At 41.7% G+C, this 18,562-nt stretch overlaps 1 protein-coding gene across 1 annotated transcript; it reads right to left on the minus strand.

The window, feature by feature from the left end:
• Positions 1–261: 261 nt before the first annotated feature.
• Positions 262–16,667, minus strand: LOC102851689 (putative serine protease 47-like). Its single transcript, XM_006902568.1, has 3 exons — positions 16,487–16,667; positions 14,905–15,076; positions 262–595 (listed from the first exon to the last, which is right to left on the minus strand). Exons 1-3 carry the CDS (start codon positions 16,665–16,667, stop codon positions 262–264), a joined length of 687 nt encoding a protein of 228 aa, XP_006902630.1.
• Between the last annotated feature and the right edge of the window lie 1,895 nt (positions 16,668–18,562).

The following is an 18,562-nucleotide window of genomic DNA, read 5'->3' on the forward strand; positions in this document are numbered from 1 at the left end:
AACAAACAACAGAATGAACCTCAAAGAGATGGACTGATCTAGTGACTATAAAGAGCTTGAGCTGTGCTTGTGAAGATGATGCAGGCTTGTGTGAGGTTTTGATCAGTTGTATATAGGATTATGGCACCATGCAACAATAGAACTATAAAGGCCTCAACATGGTCATCTCAATTAACAGGTTACGGAAATGAGAAACAGTGGTTTTAGAAAGCAGCTTTGGGCCTCTTTGAGATTTTCCCTCCATCTCTTATCTACCTTCCTTCATCCTCCCTCCTGTGTTGCCTCCTTCCCCACTTTGTCCCACACTCCCTCACTGTCCTCAGCAAGCATTCCCCAGCCAGTAATCCAACAGGGCGTTGTATAACTTGACAGCAGCATGTTAGAGTGTGGGAGACAGGCAGGGATGATATGAGAAGTGAAGTTCATCGGCAGGTACAGTTGCAACATAACAATGTCACTCCCAAAAGGGTAAAACTTCTCAAAGTCTGGGTGGATGATAATCCTCTTCACAGGCATCTTCCAAGTGTGTTCAGTTTGCTGGTACAGTTGTGTGCTTCCCAAGAGAACCTGGTAGTCTTGTGGAGCCTGGGATTTGCTGGAAGAGAAAGGATACATCATCATCATGTTTGAATAAAGAACTAGCACCCTCTTTACACATCTTCATTAAATTTCCCATACCCTTCTGGGTCCCTGTACCCCACTATTACTACATATAGCTTTTGTCTCCACCTTTCTAAAAGCAGCTCTTTCTTGAGGCTGATTAAAATTCTACTCACAACCAGAAGACATATGGTTTCCGCATCATGTCCTAGAATTACAGGAGCAGAAAATCTTAGTACCATGTTTGGCGAGATCATCAAACAAAAGCATGTCAGGCTGTGAGATAAAAGGTAAGCAGTTCAAAACACCAGGCACTTCATAGGAGAAAGACAGCCTTCTCCCTAAAGATTTACAACCACGGAAAACCAATGAAAGGCCACTTTGGGGCAGAAAAGGTTTAACAGCAGTGGGTTATTTTACCAAAGGAAGATCTGACTCAATGTTAGCTCTAACTTGAACTTTCTGAAGGTTTCACAAGGTCGACCATCTTTCCAGCCTCTTATTCTTTTTTTTTTAACACACATCCAATTTTTTAATGGTTGCTTCTCCACATGATTGAAAGCACTCAAGAAAGATTTGTTAAATAAACAAGTGTATGAAACAAAAACTCTTCTTGTTCAGTGAACATGCCAAACTCCCTTTGTTCACACTGTTGAAACACTTGAAAACCCTCTACCACTCCATGGGTCCAAATCCTTTCCTTATGAGAAGTCCTTTCAGCTCCTCAACCTAGGCAGGACTCCTAGGAGCTCTTCTTAATCCCTAGACTGGATGGAGCAAAGCATTTTTTTTGTCTTTGTTGTTGTTGTTATGTGCCATCGAGTCACTTGCAACTCATAGCGACCCTATGTACAACAGCCCTAAAACTTGCTCTGTCCTGTGCCAATCACACTGTCTCCAACACAGCCACCCCAATTACCCCAGTCACTGAATCAATCCACCTCATAGAGAGCCTTCCCCTCCTGTGCTATCTCTCCACCCTCCCAAGCATGATGTCCCTCTCAAAGGACCTCCTTACAACATGTCCAAAGTATGTAAGACAAAGCCCCAGAATCCTTGCCTCCAAGAAACAGCCCAGTTTAACCCTCTCCAGGATGAATCTGTTTGTTTTCTTAGCAGTCCATGGTACACTCAATACTCTTCTCCACCATCACAGCTCAAAGGCACCCACCAATTCTCCTTCTATCCTCCCTAGTCATTGTCCAACTCTCTGATGTATAACAAGTGATTGCAAAGACCATGGCCTGTATCAGACGCACTCTGCCTAAATCCTCATCTTTTTCTATAGCTCTGGCAGCCCTTGTCACTCATTTTGAGGCCTTCTTTCCTACTTCACCCTTATTAAGCCTGTGCCTCATATTCAGACAGGATAGTGATGACTCAAGTTGAGATCTGCTGTCCTTTACGAAACAGAAGATTTCACATGAAATATGGCACAGAGTAGTTGCTAAGAGAATACAATCGAGGTCTAAATTCAGTCAGGGCCAGAGCTTAAATTCCCTGACACTTTGTCAGGCCCAGGATCTAACCAGGGGTTAGACTCATGGCTCATGGCCCATGACTCTAAGAGAAGAATGTCCCACCTCTTCCTATCCATGCACCTAAAACATAAGAGGCTAACACAGCTATTATTCAAATATTATACACCAATAACTAAAGGCAAACGGGAGAAAATTGAGGTTTTCTACCACCATTTGCAGTCTGACCAAACATGCAATCAAGATGAATTGATAATAACTGGTGGCTGTAATGTAAAAATTGAAAACAAAGGACTAATAGTCAGAAACTATGGATTTGGTGACAGAAATGAGACTGGAGATTGAACTGTTAAGTATTATACAATGAACTAGTCATTACAAATACATTTTTTTAAAGTATAAACAGTGATTATGCACATGAACTTCACCTCACAGACGACACAGGAATGATTTGACTACATCTGTGGAAAGAATCGTTGGAGAAACTCAAGCTCAGAAGTCAAAACCAGACTATGCATTTACCTACACAGACACAGAAGATGATGCCAAAAAGAACACAACATAATGTTAAGAAATAGAAATCAGATTTAAACAGTATAAAAAAGCAAAACAAGCCTTCTTTTAAAAAAAGCAGATGAGATAATGCAACCAATGAATACCCACAGACAGGAAGGCAGAAGGAATACACACAATGTCATAGAATTCCAAGATATGGTGGTTGCTGTTGTTATTGTTAGGTGCCATCGAGCCATAGAGGACTCATAGCGACCACAGGGCCTGAGCACTGTTCATAGAGTTTCTGGAGGCAAGCCATTTCGGAAGCAGATGCCACTCCTGTTTCCAGCCAAGACATGATACTAAAAAAAATAAAAATAGTGGAAGAAAGAGTTCAAATCAAAAGTAAAGACATATAAGAGGGGAGGGTGGAGCAAAGGGTGAGAGGATGAGGGGGCTTAATCATAGGGTGTCAAAATTTGATGAGTGCAGGGAAGGGTGGGTAAAGGGGATAGATCTGGTGTGAAAAACAATGTATACAAACTCTGTAGGTAAACCAGTATAAAACAAATTTTTTTTAATTTAACAAAGAAAAAAGACATAAGAATTTTAAAATATCATTACAAAACAAAGAGGGTACAACCAATGAAATACTAAAAACAAGAAAGCATGAAAATGAAATTCAGAAGAACAAGATCAATATTACAGAAGTTTTCAACATATGGCAGAACAAAAGAAGAGATGGAAGAGAGTGAGTGAGACAGAAGACCCACAGGGAGAACCTCCTAGAAGAAAAAGAGACAAGATGGCAGGAAAATGAAGAAAATGTAATAACAAAGTGGGATGACATCAAATCAAAAACACATGTGATGTTGTTGTTATGTGCCGTCGAGTCCTTTGCGACTCATAGTGACCCTATGTACAATAGCCCTAAACTGTGCTCTATCCTGTGCCAATCTCATTGCCTCTGACACACCCATCCCGATTACCCCAGTCACTGAATCAATCCACCTCATAGAGGGTCTTCCCCTCCTGCGCTGTCCCTCTACTCTACCCAGCATGATGTACCTCTCTAAAGACCTGTCTCTCCTTACATGTCCAAAGTATGCCAGACGAAGCCCTAGAATCCTTGCCTCCAAGGAGTAGCCTGGTTTAACCCTCTCTAGGCTGAATCTGTTTGTTTTCTTGGCAGTCCATGGTACATTCAATACTCTTCTCTAGCACCACAGCTCAAAGGCGTCAATTCTCCTTCTATCCTCCCTAGTCACTGTCCAACTCTCTGATGCATAAAAAGTGATTGCAAAAACAGTGGCCTGTATCAGGCACACCTTAGTCTCCAGAGAGACACCGTTGCTCTTGAGGACTTTAAGAGAGGTCCCTAACCGCAGACTTTTCCATCGCAATACGTTTTTTTGATTTCCTGGCTACTGGTACCAAGAGTGTTGATTGTGGAGCCAAGGAGACTAAAGCTGTGAACAATCTCAATCTCTTCGCCATCCATCCTGATGCTACCGATAGGTCCAGTGGTGAGAATTTTTGTCTTCTTGACATTGAGCTTCAGTCCATATTGAAGGCTACAGTCCTTGACCTTCTGCAGTAAGTGCATGAGGTCCTCCTCAGTTTCAGCGAGTAGGGTTGTGTCATCTGCATAACGCAGACTGTTGATAGATCTTCCACCAATCCTAACGCCACACGTCTCCTCATAGAGCCCAGCCTCTCAGATAATCTGCTCTGCATACAGGTTGAAAAAGTATGGAGCTAGGACACATCCCTGGCGTACACCCTTCCCAATTTTGAACCATGCAGTGTTGCCCTGCTCTGTTCTGGCGACTGCCTCTTGGTCCAAGTATAGGTTTCGCATCAGCACGATTAAATGTTCTGGGATTCCCATTCTTCTCAGAGTCAGCCACAGTTTGTTATGATCCACGCAGTCAAACGTCTTTGCATAATCAATGAAACACATAGACATTCTTCTGGTATTCTCTGCTTTCAGCTAAGATCCATCTAACATCAGCTACAATATCCCTAGTACCACGACCCCTTCTAAACCCAGCCTGGACTTCTGGCAGTTCTCTGCTGATGTACTGTTCCAGTCGTTTTTGGATAATCTTCAGGAGATCTTGCTTGCATGTGAAATCAATGATATTGTTCTGTAGTTTCCACACTCAGTTGGGTCGCCCTTCTTTGGGATGGGAATATAGACCTCTTCCAGTCAGTTGGCCAAGTGGTTGTTCTCCAGATTTCTTGGCACAACTTGGTGAGCACATCCATGGCAGCATCTGTTAGCTGAAATATGTCAATTGGCATACCATCTATTCCGGGGGCCTTATTTTTTGCTATTTGCTTCAAAGCAGCTTGAACTTCTGCCTTCATCATAGGAATTTCAAAACAAAGTGGGAGGAGGGAAGAAGTTTTTGTTATTATGTGCTGGCAAGTTGCCTATGGCTCATAGCAACCCTATGAACCTGCCCTGTCCTGAGCCAGTCTACCTGACTTTGACACACATACCCTCTTTGCCCTAGTTACAGTTTTCAACCCTTCTCATCCGGGGTCTTATTCTTCTGTGCTGTCCCTCCACCCTTCTGAGCATGATGTTCTTCTCCAAGGATCCTGGCTACATGCCATGTCAAAGTATGTGAGATGGAGCTTCAAAATCCTAGACTCCAAGGAAAACTTGGTTTCACCTTCTCCAAGACAGACCTATTTGTTTTCTTGGTGGTCCACAGTATGTTCCAGACTGTTCTCCAGCACCACAGCTCAAAGGCATCAATTCTTCTAACATCCTTAGTCATTTCCAGCTCTCTAATGCATAGCAAGTAATTGCAAAGACCATGGACTGCATCAGGTGCACCTTAGTCTCTAGAATGACATTGTTGCTTCTCAGTACTCTAGAAAAGTCAATGACAGCAGATTTACCTAATGAAATTCTTTTGATTTCCTGACTGCTGGGGCCAAGAGTACTGACTGTAGATCCAAGCAAGCTGTAACTGTTAACAACCTCAATCTCTTCTCCATCCACAAAGGTGCCGCCAATGGGCCCAGTGACCAGAATCTTTGTCTTCTTGATGTTGAATTTTAGTCCATATTGAAGGCTACAGTCCTTGACCTTCTGCAGCAAATGCTTCAGGTCCTCCTCACTTTGAGCAAGCAAGGTTGTGTCATGTGCATAATGCACGTTCTTAATCCTCAAATCCTGATGCCACACTCCTCCTCATAGAGCCCAGCTTCTCGAATGATCTGTTTTGCATATAGACTGAAAAGGTATGGTGACAAGACGCACCGTTGGTGCACTCCCTTCCTGATTTTGAAACATGCATGTGTCCTTGCTCTGCTCTGCTTCCTGGTCCAAGTATAGGTTTTGCATAAGCACAATCAAGTGTTCTGGTATTCTCATTCTCCTCAAGGTTAACCACAATGTTCTGTGATCAACACAAATACCTTTGCATAGTCAATGAATCACAGATAGATATCCTGCTGGTACACTTTGCTTTCTGCCAAGATCCATCTGACATTGACGATAATGTCCCAAGTGCCATGCCCTCTTCTAAATTCAGCATGTATTTCTGATAGGTCTCTGTCAATGTACTGTGCTAGTCATTTCTGGATAATCTTCAGCAGGATTTTTTTGCTGGTGTGTGATATTAGTGATACTGTTCAATAATTTCTACATTCTATCGGGTTACCTTTTTCTGGAATGGGAATAAACATGGATGTCTTCCAGTCAGTTGGCCAGATTTCTTGGCACAACCTGGTGAACACATCCAAGGTGGTATTTATAAGTCAATTGATATTTCCTCAATTTCTGGGGGTTTATTTTTTGCCAAATCCTTCATAGCATCCTGAACTTCATCCTTCATAACTAATGCCTCTTGAGCTTATATTGTTTCTTTAAATTCTTGCGTCAGCCAATTCTTTTTGGTACAGTAACTTTGTATACTCCTTCCATCTTCTTTTTTTTTATTAACTTTAATTAAAGTTTACAGAGACTTAGGGTTTCCATTCATTATTGTGCTTGTCTCCTTTCCCATCCCCTCCCTCCCAATTCACTCTTCTTGAAAAGTAAAACTCTTTCATTGTTATGCAACCCCTCCCCCCAAATCCACTACACTGTGCAGCCTTCATTCTGGACTTCTGTGATGACAATAATACCCAATCATATATCCCTTTTAGACAGTTCTCTCCCTCATCTGTCTCAATGCAGAATACATTATTCCTCCCCTCCTTCTCTGTCTTCCCTCAACCCCGATGTCAATCCTGCTTTACAACAGTGGCCCTACGCAATATTTGTCCATCAAATGCTGGCGAGGTTGCATAGAAACTGGAACCCTTATTCATTGTTAGTGGGAGTGTAAAATGGTGCAACCATGAAAAAAGGTTGTATGATGCTTTCTCAAAAAGTTGCAAATAGAAATACTATTTGACCCAGCAATTCCACTACTGGGAATTTACCCTAAAGAAACCATAACTGCCACCTAAGCAGATATATGCACACTCATATTTATTGTGGCTTTGTTCACAATAGCAAAGAGCTGGAAACAACCCAAGTGGCCACCAACAAATGAATGGATAGAGAAGCTCTGGTATATTCAACACTATGGGATACTACATAGCATTGAAAAACAAGGAACTCATGAAATATTATGCAAAATGGATAACCCTAGCGGAGTGAAATATCTCCATCCATCTTCTTTTAATACTTCCTGGATCATTCAATATTCTACCCATAGCATCTGTAAGTAATGCAACTTGAGGCTTAAATTTGTTCTTTAGTTCCTTCAGCGAAAGAAATTTCAAGCAAGTAGCGCTTTTGATTTCCAGACTCCATTTCTTGCACATTTTATTATAATACTTTGCTTTGTCGTCCCATGCTACCTTTGAAATCTTCTATTCAGCTCCTTAACTTCTTGATTTCTCCCCTTTGTTTTGGATTCTTGGTGCTCTAGTGCAGTATTTAGAGTCTCTTCTGGCATCCATTTTGGTCTTTTCTTCTTCTGTCTTTGTAATGACCCTATGCATTCTTCATGGATGGTACTCCTCCCACGGCTCATTTGGTCTTCGTTCATTAGTGTTCAAGGCCACAAACCTGTTTCTGAGTTGATTTTTAAATTCAGGTGGGATAGACTCAAGGTGAAATTTTTATTCTTGTGGATTTTACTTTACCTTCTTTAGCCTTAAAAAAAGTACTAGGAAAAAACCTTTCAAGCTATAATGGAAAATGAGAACATCTACATCCAAGAAGCTCAGCAAACTCCAAACAGACTACATCTCAAAAGAAAAAATGTCCCCACCATTATCCGGTCTTGTCAGGTTCTCACTGGCGCTTTCCCATTTCCTTTACCTCCTTCTCCCATCCATCAATTGTGCAACCCTGTGATTTCACCCCTACCATCCTCACCCCTCTGTTCCCAGCCCCTCCTCCCTCTGGTCTTCATACATGATTTATTAGTTATCCTTTTATCTTTACAGTTATGGTCTTATGCAGTATTTGTCCTTATGATATGTTAGCCCACTCAGCATAATGCTCTCCAGTCTCTCCCAAGTTACGTAGTGTTTTTCAAAATTGTTGTTTAAGTGCTACATAGTATTCCATTGCGTCAAAGGATGATTAATTTTAGAAAGTATAATGAATGGAAATGCTTGCATGAAACACAATATTAATGAGGAAGTGTTTATCCTGGAGAGGGTGAAAACAAGCTGCTCCTTGGATCCAAGGATTCTGAAGCTCTGTCTGACATACTTTGGGCATGTTGCAAGAAGTGACCAGTCCTTAGAGAAGGACATCATACCTGGGAAGGCAGAGGGATAGCACAGGAAGGGAAGACCATCTATGAGATGGACTGACACAGTGGCTGGGGTAATGGGGGTAAGTGTGTCAGAGACAATAAGGTTGACACAGAATAGAGCAAGGTTCAGTGTTGTTGTACATGTTGTTGTTATTGTTAAATGCCACTGAATCGTAGACGATTCATAGTAGCCTTATGAATGAAAGACCTGAACACTTTTTTACCTTTTACCCTTTCTCCAAGTTCATAGAGTTTCCGGAGGCAAGCTATTTTGGAAGTGGATGCCATTCCTGCTTCCAAGCTTGTTTTAATCAGGGAGCTCCACCAAACTGTCCACCATGGGTAACCATTATCACATTTGACACATCATTGTCACAGTGTTTAACATCAGCAACCATGAGTTATCTCTGTACAGCAAATGGACAGACCATTGCTATATCACTTAGAAGAATGTCTGACCAAAAATAATTAAAACCAGGCCAGGGCCACAGATTAAAATCACCCATCTTTGGCTTGGTAGCATAACTCCCTATCCACTAGGCCAACAGAGCTCTCCTATTATTGCTGTTGTTGTTGTTGTTATTGTTAAGTGCTGTCAAGACAGAGACGACTCATAGACTCTATGAACGAAACACCTCAACATTTGTGTAACTTTCATTGTTTCTCCAAGTTCATAGAGTTTCCGGAGGCAAGCTATTTCGATGCCACTCCTGCTTTCAAGTTTGTTTTAATTGGGGAGCTCCACCAAATACTGTCCACCATAAGTAACCATTATCACATTTGACACATCATTGTCACAGTGTTTAGCATCACAGCAAACACGAGTTACCTCTGTACAGCAAATGAACAGACCAGTGCTATATTACTTAAAAGAATGTTTGATCAAAAACAATTAAAACCAGGCCTGCGGGCCGCAGATTAAAATCACGCACCTTTGGCCTGGTAGCATAACCTTCTATCCACTAGGCCAGCAGAGCTCTCTCGGTGTTGTTGCTTTTGTTGCTAAGAGCTCTTGTAGATAGAGTTTCTGTAAGTCTCAGGTGACTTGACGGCACAGAATAACAAATTGGTAATCATACTTACTGTGAGCAACATCAATTTACCAATTAAGAAAAAAGGATTGCATAAAAAAACAAACAAAACCCAAACCCTAAAACAGAGCCCATCAAGATGTTGCCTAGAAGACACGTCTAAGAAACAAGGAGAAAGACAGACTAAAAACCACAACATTATTCACCATCTCAAGAACATGGAAATAGCTCAAATGTCCAACTACAATCGAACAAGATTGAGAAATTATGCTACATGCACACAATGGAACTCTATGCAGCATGTAGGAGTAACAATTTTAAAAATTACTACTTAACTTGGGAGGGACTAGAAAACATTATACTAAGGGATCTAATTCAGTCCCATAAGAACAAATACTGTATATAAGACCATTATTGTAGAATGTGTATGAGGATCCAAAGTAGGGGAGAGTGGGAGCAAGAGGGTGAGGATTGGGGGTAATCATAGGATCACACAATTTGATGGGTGGAGAGAGGGGTGGGTAAAGGAAATAGGAAATATGTGATGTGAAAAACAATGTATAGGAGTTTTGTATGTAAACTGGTACAAAATAAAAATTATATTTAAGAACAAAAAAGCAGAGTGAGGAAAAAAGCATACCAAGCAAATGACATTCCTAAGAAATGAGTGGTAATATTACTTGAAGGTGAAAACTGGCATAAGAGATAGGGAAGGACACTACATAATGCTCAAAAACACATTAGACAAAGAGGACTTTGGCCAATGTACCAATTAATAGACCTGCAAAACACATAAAACAGTTAATAAACTTGAAGAAAGAAAAGACAACCCCACAATAGTACGAGGACACTCAACCCACCACTCTCACTGAAAAAGAAGTTAATTTGAAAAAAACTTAAAAAAATATGCAGAAGAACTAAACTATACGATTTGCCAACTCAACCTCAGATGTATTCAGAGCATTCTAGGCAGCAAAAATCCAGTTTGCTTTATTCTCAAGCACACATAGTACATCCTCCAAAAATTATCATATATTAGGGCACAAACCAAACCTCAATAAATTGAAAAGCATTAAAATAATACAAAGTGTCTTTTGGGGCCATAATACACAAAACTAGAAATTAACAAGAGTATAAAGGCTGAAAAATCCACTATATGGAAGCTAAATAACACCTTGCTTGATCAGTACAGGATTATAGATAAAATTTTTAAATTCCTTTAAATGAATGAAAATTCAATAGCTCTGGGATACAGCAAAGACAGTCCTCAGAGATCAGTTCATAGTAATGAACAAACAGAAAAAAATAAGAAAAGAATAACATAAACTACTTCACCCAAAATTTCCAACAAATATAAAAAGAACACTAAGCTAACCCAAAGACTAGTCTCTCCTGGCTATATGCCCATAGTATGAGAGACAGTCTCAATATTCTTTCCTCCCAGGAGCAGCTTGGTTTCACCCTATAATCAAAAAACAAGGGCAATAAAGGAAGAAGTTCAAGCTGTGCTAAAGGTACTGGCAATAAAATAAGGCCCCAGGATTTGATGGAATACCAGTTGGCATGTTTCAACAAACAGATACAGGCCTGGACATGCTCATCAGGTTATGACAAGAAATTTGGAAGACAGTTACCTGGGCAAACGATTGGAAGAGACCCAAATTTGTTCCTATTTCCAAAAAAGATAACACAACAGAATGTGGGAATTATCAAACAATTAACACTAATATTACATTCAGTAAAATCTTGCTAAAGATTTTTTTATAAAATTTTTCTTATCCTGGTTTACTTACAAAGTTCATACATATTTTTTTCCACACCACATCTTTCCCATTTCTTTTATCCACCCCTCCGTCTACGCATCAAATTGTACAACCCTATAATTATCCCTCTGACCATTCTCATCTCTGCTCCTACCTCTCCCATTGGATCCTAATACATGTTTTACCAGTTATCTATTTCTACAATAATGATCTTATCCAGTATTTGTCCTTATGGGATTGAGTTAGTTCAATCAGCATATCGCTCTCCAGTCCAGCCGATGCTATGTAATAATTTTCAAAATCATTGCTCCTGAATGCTGCATAGTATTCCATCGTGTGAATGTACCATTTTTCAATCCATTTGATTGTGGTTAAACATTTGGGCTGTTTCCATGTTTTTGAGAAGGTGAATAATGCTGCTATGAACGTTGTGCCTCAGATATCATTTTCTCTGGGAATATTCCAAGTAGTGGAATAGCTGAATTTCTATGTTCAGCTTTTTGAGGAAGTGTCAAGCTGCCTTCCAGAGTAGTTGTACCGTTTTACAACCCCATCAACAGTGTATTAAGAGTTCCTATGTCTCCACATCCTCTTGACATTACTTACTGTGCTGCTAAACTCTGCCACTGCTCCTGGGCTGAGATGGTATCTCATTGTGGTTTTGACTTTCATCTCTCTCTTATTGCCAGTGATACTGAGCATTTCGTCATTTGTCTCTTGGCCATCCAAACATCTTGCTCTGTGAAAAGTTATTTCCATGTGTTTTGCCCATTTTGTAATACAGTTATCAGTCTTTTTCTGTGGAAGCCCTGTAGGATTCTGTAAGCTTTTGATATGAGCTTCTTGTCTGAAATGGTATTGTCAATTTTTTTTCCTTGTCAGTAGGTTTTCTTTTCACTGTGTTGGAAAATATTTTTGATGTGACAGGTATTTAAGCTGAAGATTTTTTTTTCTCTTTAATATTTCTTAAAATTTTTTTATTATTAATTTCAATGAAAATTTACAGAGACTTTGGATTTCCATTCATTCTTGTTACACTTTTCTCCCTGCCACCCCTCTCCCCCAGTACACTCTTCTCTTTGCAAAGTAAAAGAAAAATCATTTCATTGTTTTACAATCCCTCCCCCCAGGGCCACTCCACTATGCAGCCTTTGTTCTGGACTCCTGTCATGACAAAAAATACCTAATCACATATCCCTTTTAAACAGTTTTCTTCCTCATCTATTTCAATGCAGTATATATAATTTATACCATCTTTCTCAGTCTCCCCCAACCCCCGATGTCAGTCCTGTTTTAAAACAGTGGCACCATGCAGCATTTGTCCTTTTGTGACTGAGATATTTCACTCAGCATACTGTCCTCCAAGGTCACTCATTTTGAATATTGTATGAGTTCCTTGTTTTTCAATGCAGCATAGTATTCCATTGTGTGAATATACCAAAGCTTCTCTATCCATTTGTTTGTTGATGGGCACTTAGGTTGTTTCCAACTCCTTTCTATTGTGAACAAAGCCATGATAAACATGGGTGTGCATGATAATTATTTTTAAATGGCTGGAATAGTACACTGATGGAGAACTGCCTGAAATTAAAGCTGGATTCATAAGAGACTATGGCAAGCACAACATTGCTGATGTCAGACGGATGGATCTAGTCTGAAGGCAGGGAATATCAGAAAAATGTTTACTGTGTTTTACTGACTAATGTGGATCCAACATTGAGAAGAACTGGAATCACAAAAGATCTAATTGTACTCAGGTGAAAAATCAAGAAGTAGTTTGCTCAAACAGAACAAGGGGAACACTGCTCACCAGACTGTGCCAAGAAATCTGGAGAACAGCTACCTGATGGATGATTGGAGGTTATCTGCTGTCAAGGATCTCTCCAGAGTGCTAAACTATGTCTGTCTAGAGACTAAGGTGTGCCTGATCCAGGCCATGGTCTTCTCAATTGCTTACTATGCATCTGAGAAAATAAGTATGTATGACAGATGAAAAATCAACATATTTGAGATGTGGTGCTGGAGTATTGAAAATACCATGGACTTCCAAGAGAACAAATGTCTGTCCTGAAGGGGGTGAAACCAGTTTGTTCCTTGAAGGCAAGGATTTTGAAGCTCCATCTCACACACTTTGAGTATGTCACCAGGAGTGATCAGTCTTTGGATCATGCTTGGAAAAATAGAGGGTCAGTACAGTAGAGGAAGACTCTGGATGGGATGGACTGACACAGGACTGTGGCAATGGGATTCTATGTGTCAGATATCATAAGGCTTAGGATACAAGATTCAGAGCCATTGTTTATAGGGTCATTAAAGTTGTAGCTGACTCGACAACATATAAAAACAGTAAAAATACATGTTACAGAGAGCTCTGGTAGCCTACTCTGTAGGAAGTTACACTGCTAACCCACAGACCTCGCCGTCAGTTCAGATCTTCCAGAGACTCCAAGAGAGAAAGCTATGCAATCTCCTTGGAAACCCACTGAAGGTCAGCTATGAGTTTGTTGTGACTTGGCAGAAATGACTTGAGTACATGTTACAGATTCTGACTCACAGGAGTAAAAATTGAACAGCCATGTTAATAACAGAAAAATTTTTTTACCTATAGGAAACAATGACTAAGGATTACAAGAGAAGAATCAATGTCTTCAAATAGTGGTGCTGGAGAAGAGACTTGAACATACCATGAACTGCCAAGAAAACTTATAGGTCTGTCTTGAAGAGGGTGAAACTAAGTTTCTACTTAGAGGCTAGGATTTTGAAGCTCTGTCTCACATATTTTTTGGGCATCTGACCAGGAGAAACCAGTCTTCAGGGAAAGACATCATACTTGGAAGACTGTAGGGACAGTGCAGGAGGGGAAGACCCTGGATGAGATGGATTGATACAGTGACTGGGGCAATGGGGGTAGGTGTGTCAGAATCAGTGAAACTGGCTTAGGACAGGGCAGAGTTCAGAGCTGCTGTACCAGAAGGTCACAGGTGACTTGTTGGCACATAAAAACAAGTGACAAAGAGTTTGTCCAAATCACATCATGACCAAGATAGACACTGCTATTGAAAAGTACATTTGTGATGAATAAGACAGACACAGGAATCTTCCATAAGGGTACCCTGAGCTAAGGCAGGAGGTGACCAACAAGCAGGCAAGGAGGGGCTGAGGGTAAAAGCTAAGAAATATTAACCAAAACCACCTCACTGCTATCGAGTCAGAACTGATTTCACAGCTAACCCTCCACTAAGTTTCTGAGGTTGTAAATGGCATGGAAGGAGACTTCCCATCTTTCTCCCTTTGAGTTGCTGATTGGGTTGAAACTTGCACAAAGGCACAACCATTGGGTTAGCCGTGCAACTCCCTAAAGACTACTCCACCAGAGCTCCGTAAAGCAGATGTTGTTGTTGGTATGTGCTGTCTAGTCAGACTGACTCATAGCTCCAGTGGGTTTTCAAAGACTGTAAATTGCACAGGAGGAGAATACTTGACATTCTCTTGCAGAGAAGTTCGTAGATTTGAACAGCCTATTTTTGGTTTATCAGTGCAACTCTGAGTTAAATGGGAAGATTTCAGGTGGAAAAAACTGCTGGGTTAATGGCAAGACCAGCACCATACGTTAGGCGACAGTAGACTGTACCATAGCAAAGTACAAAGGAGAAAGACATATAACTTTTTTTTTTACCTTTCCTCTACCCCCCCCCCTTTTTTTCCATCCTCTTCCTCTAGTCAGCACTGGGGGCACCAAGGAAGGTTTACTTACTTGAGAAAGCAATGAGCAACAGAAACCACCCATTGAGTGTCAATGAGGACAGCTCCACAGAGGTGCACACCCTGGTAGAGAAGGCTGGCCTGCCATGGCCAGCGGCCAGCCACCACATCCTGGCCACCAAAGACTTTTCCCATCACCTTGGGCTTCCCGCATACTGTGGAGACAACACCCCACAATTAAGTTAGAGATACTTGTGATACCCTAGAATGTCACTTTCCTAGTGGCAAGAAGCTGCATTGCAATCCCAAAGGCACACAGTTCAAATTCAAGGTTCCATGGGGGAAGGATGAAAATACCCTCCCTTGCAAATAACTGCCTCTGAAAACCTGCCAGTGGGTCAGCTATAAGTCGGTTCTGACTCTATGGTACACAACAACTCCCTCCACCAAGGGAAAGTTAAGCCAAAGGAAAAGTAGCCTGACCAAAATGACTGAGGGTTGAGCTTCCAAGAACTGAAAATCCTATGGAAATGAGGGCTCAGGAGCTTGGTGGAGTGTGCGACAAAAGTGGCTAAGAGAAGCCGAAGTAGCTCAAGGCAGTATCCCCAGCACCATCCCTTGGTCAGGTCATATGGCAGGCACATCATAGACCTTATTGCCTTCAGCTAAGACATCTCTATACCTATCTGCAGATGAGAGTCTTTGAGATTATTATTAATGCAGCGCCATGGCTTTTGAGGGGCTGTGCCTTCTCTATCTCACGCCAATAGCCAGGGGAAAGAGACTGAGAACAGAAGCTGGAGTTAGAAAACAAACATTTTCTGTGATGATTATGTGATCAGGGGTAAGTCACAGTTCCTCTACGGGCTCATAATTCATAAGTGTAGTGACTCCTCACTTCAACCGTTCTGCTGCCCTTTCTCTCCACTTAGTTTGAGTGTCTCCTTGCCATTCACTCACTTTTCAAGGCCTCCATACCTAGATCCTGAGGAGCATTCCCACCCAGGAAAAACTTCAGTGAATGAAGAACTAGACTCACCTTGGTTGATGCGTCTGAGGCCTCCTACTTGAATGGAAAGGGCTAAGAAGAGATGAGACTTCAGGTGACTTCAAGGCTCCAAAGTACCTGTTAGGATTCTTACTCCTTCATCCCCACTTCACACAGCCCCTCCCTCTCTGAGATAGCCCTAAGGCTGATTCCAGCCCTGTACATTTGTGTTTGGGCAAGAAGCCTCTTTTTTCAGAGGGGAAAGTGAACTTGGGTGGGGTCGGGGGAGGATAAGGAGGAAAATATGCAACAATGAATGAATGGAAATTCAAGTTCTCTATAAATTTTCGTTAAAATCTCAAATTTTTTAAACGTTTTAGACAAAAATATTCAATATAAAGAAAGTATTTTTAATAATAGACTACTACTGAAGGTGATGCTACTCATCGAAAGCTGGACAGTGGGGGCGGGGGGGGAGCAGCAGGGCGGGGGGGGGAGCAGGAGCAGCAGCAGCAGCAGCCGCCAACGCCGCCTGTCCACCACATGAACCTTGCTTGCCACTGGTCACCACTAGATCCACCTAGCTGCCCCTTTTCTGGGATCAACAGTGCCCACCCCCCTTCCATTGACTTTCACCATCCCACACCTGGAGCCTGGGAGGGTACAGAGAGAAGGGGCTCCACAACGAGAGGGGCTGCTGGTAGAAGTTCTCGCAGCCACTTGGCGGCCTCTGCATTCAGCTGCAACAAAAGGAGCAGCTGCAGCAGGCCCAGCCAGAGCAGAATTCGCAGCCTATCAGAACCGATCAGAGCGGCTTTAGCCACCATCGTGGGTGCTCAGAGCAAACGGCTGCATAGGCCAACAGAAATAGGAGCGTGACCCTCTGACCCCGCCCTGAGCCCGCCCCCTGTCCAAGCCACAGGCCGGTAACCTGGCCCAAGTGGGCACTTTGCTCAGACCTAGTCCAGCCCCTAAGCCTGCAGGTGATGGGAGCTCCTGACTGGTCCTAAGGGCACAGCCTTGCCCTTGTCCCCAAAGTCAAATGACTCCATATGAGAAATAAAGCAGACAACATAGAAAAATGAGACAGGATATTTTTCATCACTGGATTGTAAAATTCCAGGCCAGAAGGAAATATTCACTATTTTGTCTAGGGGAAAAGAGTAAGGAAAAGCACTGTCTATCCTCAAGTACTAAAATACATATTTAGTAATTGCTGCCATCAAGTGAATTATGATTCACAGTGACCCTACAGAACAGAATAGAAATTCCCCATAGGATTTTCAACATACATCTTTACTGAAGCAGACATATTCTCTTGACAAGTCACTGATGAGTTCAAATCACCAACCTTTCGGATAGCCGAATATTTAATCATTGCATCAGCAGGGCGATTTAAGTTTGGTTTTCTTGTGTGCCATCAAGTTGCTTACAACTGATAGCGACCCTATGTAAAATAGCTCTGAACACTGCTCTATCCTGAGCCATTCTGTCTTTGACACACCTATTCCCTTTATTCAAATGACTGTGTCAGTCCATCTCATCTGGGGTCTCTCCTATTATCTCCCTCCACCTTTCCAAGCATGTTCTTCCTAAATGACTGGCCCCTCCTGGTCACATACCCAAAGTATGTGAGTTGGAGCTTTAAAATTCTTGCTTCCAAGAAGCAGCCTGGTTTCACCTTCTCCAGGACAGATCTGTTTGTTCTCTTGGCAGTCCATGATATATCCAATACTCTTTTCCAGCACCAGAACCCAAAGACATTGAGTCTTCCTCTATCATCCTTATTCATTGTCCAGCTCTCTGATTCATTGCAAGTAATTGTAAAGGCCATGGCTTGGACCAGGTGAACCTTAGTCTCTAGACTGATATTATTGCTCCTCAGTACTCTGGAAAGGTCCCTGACAGCATATTTTCCCAATGCAATTCTTTTGATTTCCTGACTACCAGTGCCAAGAATGTTGATTGTGGACCCAAGCAAGTTGAAGCTATTAACAATCTCTTCATCTATCATGGTGCTGCCAATTGGCCCAGTGATGAGAATCTTTGTTTTCTTGATGTGGAGCTTCAATCCATACTGCAGACTACAGTGTTTGACCTTCAGCAAATACATCAGGTTCTCCTCGCTTTTAATAAGCAAGGTTGTGTCATCTGAGTATCACAGGTTGTTGATGAGTCTTCCTTCAATCCTGATGCCACATCCCTCCTTATAAAGTCCAGACTCCTGAGTAATGTGTTCCAGATATAGACTGAAAAGGTAACTAAATTTAAATGCTTACCTTAATAATTTAAATGGAGCTCTGGTGGTCTATTTGTGAGGAATTGTGCTGCCAACCCAAAGGTTGCTCTACTCACAGTAAATCAGAACTGCTCCACAGTTAGTAGAGTTAGGCAATCTCCCTGAAAACCACAAATAAAAAACAAAATTCTGCTGATCAGTCAGCTATGAGTTAGTTCTGGCTCCACAGCAATGAGTGAGTTAACTAGGGGTCCTGGTGGGTAGTAGATTAAATCTGGACAACTAAATGAAAAATCTTTTCCGACCCACCAGCTGCTTTACAATTTCCTTGTTGTCACTGTCACTTGCCTTCAAGTTGAGTACAACTCAGCAACCTTACAAACGATCTGAATTCAGTCCTATCCTATGCCATCCTCACTATCTCTGATACACTTGAGCCCATTGCTGCAGTTACTCTGTCAATCTATCTTGATGGGGGTCATC

Source organism: Elephantulus edwardii, unplaced genomic scaffold, assembly GCF_000299155.1.
Source record: "Elephantulus edwardii isolate Elephantulus edwardi_28Jun2011 unplaced genomic scaffold, EleEdw1.0 scaffold00429, whole genome shotgun sequence".
Classification (NCBI taxonomy): Eukaryota; Metazoa; Chordata; class Mammalia; order Macroscelidea; family Macroscelididae; genus Elephantulus; species Elephantulus edwardii.

Coding starts and splice junctions, on each gene's coding strand:
- LOC102851689 (XM_006902568.1), bottom strand. CDS start 16,667: ATGGTGGCTAAAGCCGCTCTGATCGGTTCTGATAGGCTGCGAATTCTG. Junction 15,077..16,486: donor TGTACCCTCCCAGGCTCCAG/GTGTGGGATGGT, acceptor TGTGGGGTGTTG/TCTCCACAGTATGCGGGAAG. Junction 596..14,904: donor GTTGCTCATTGCTTTCTCAA/GTAAGTAAACCT, acceptor TTTCTCTTCCAG/CAAATCCCAGGCTCCACAAG.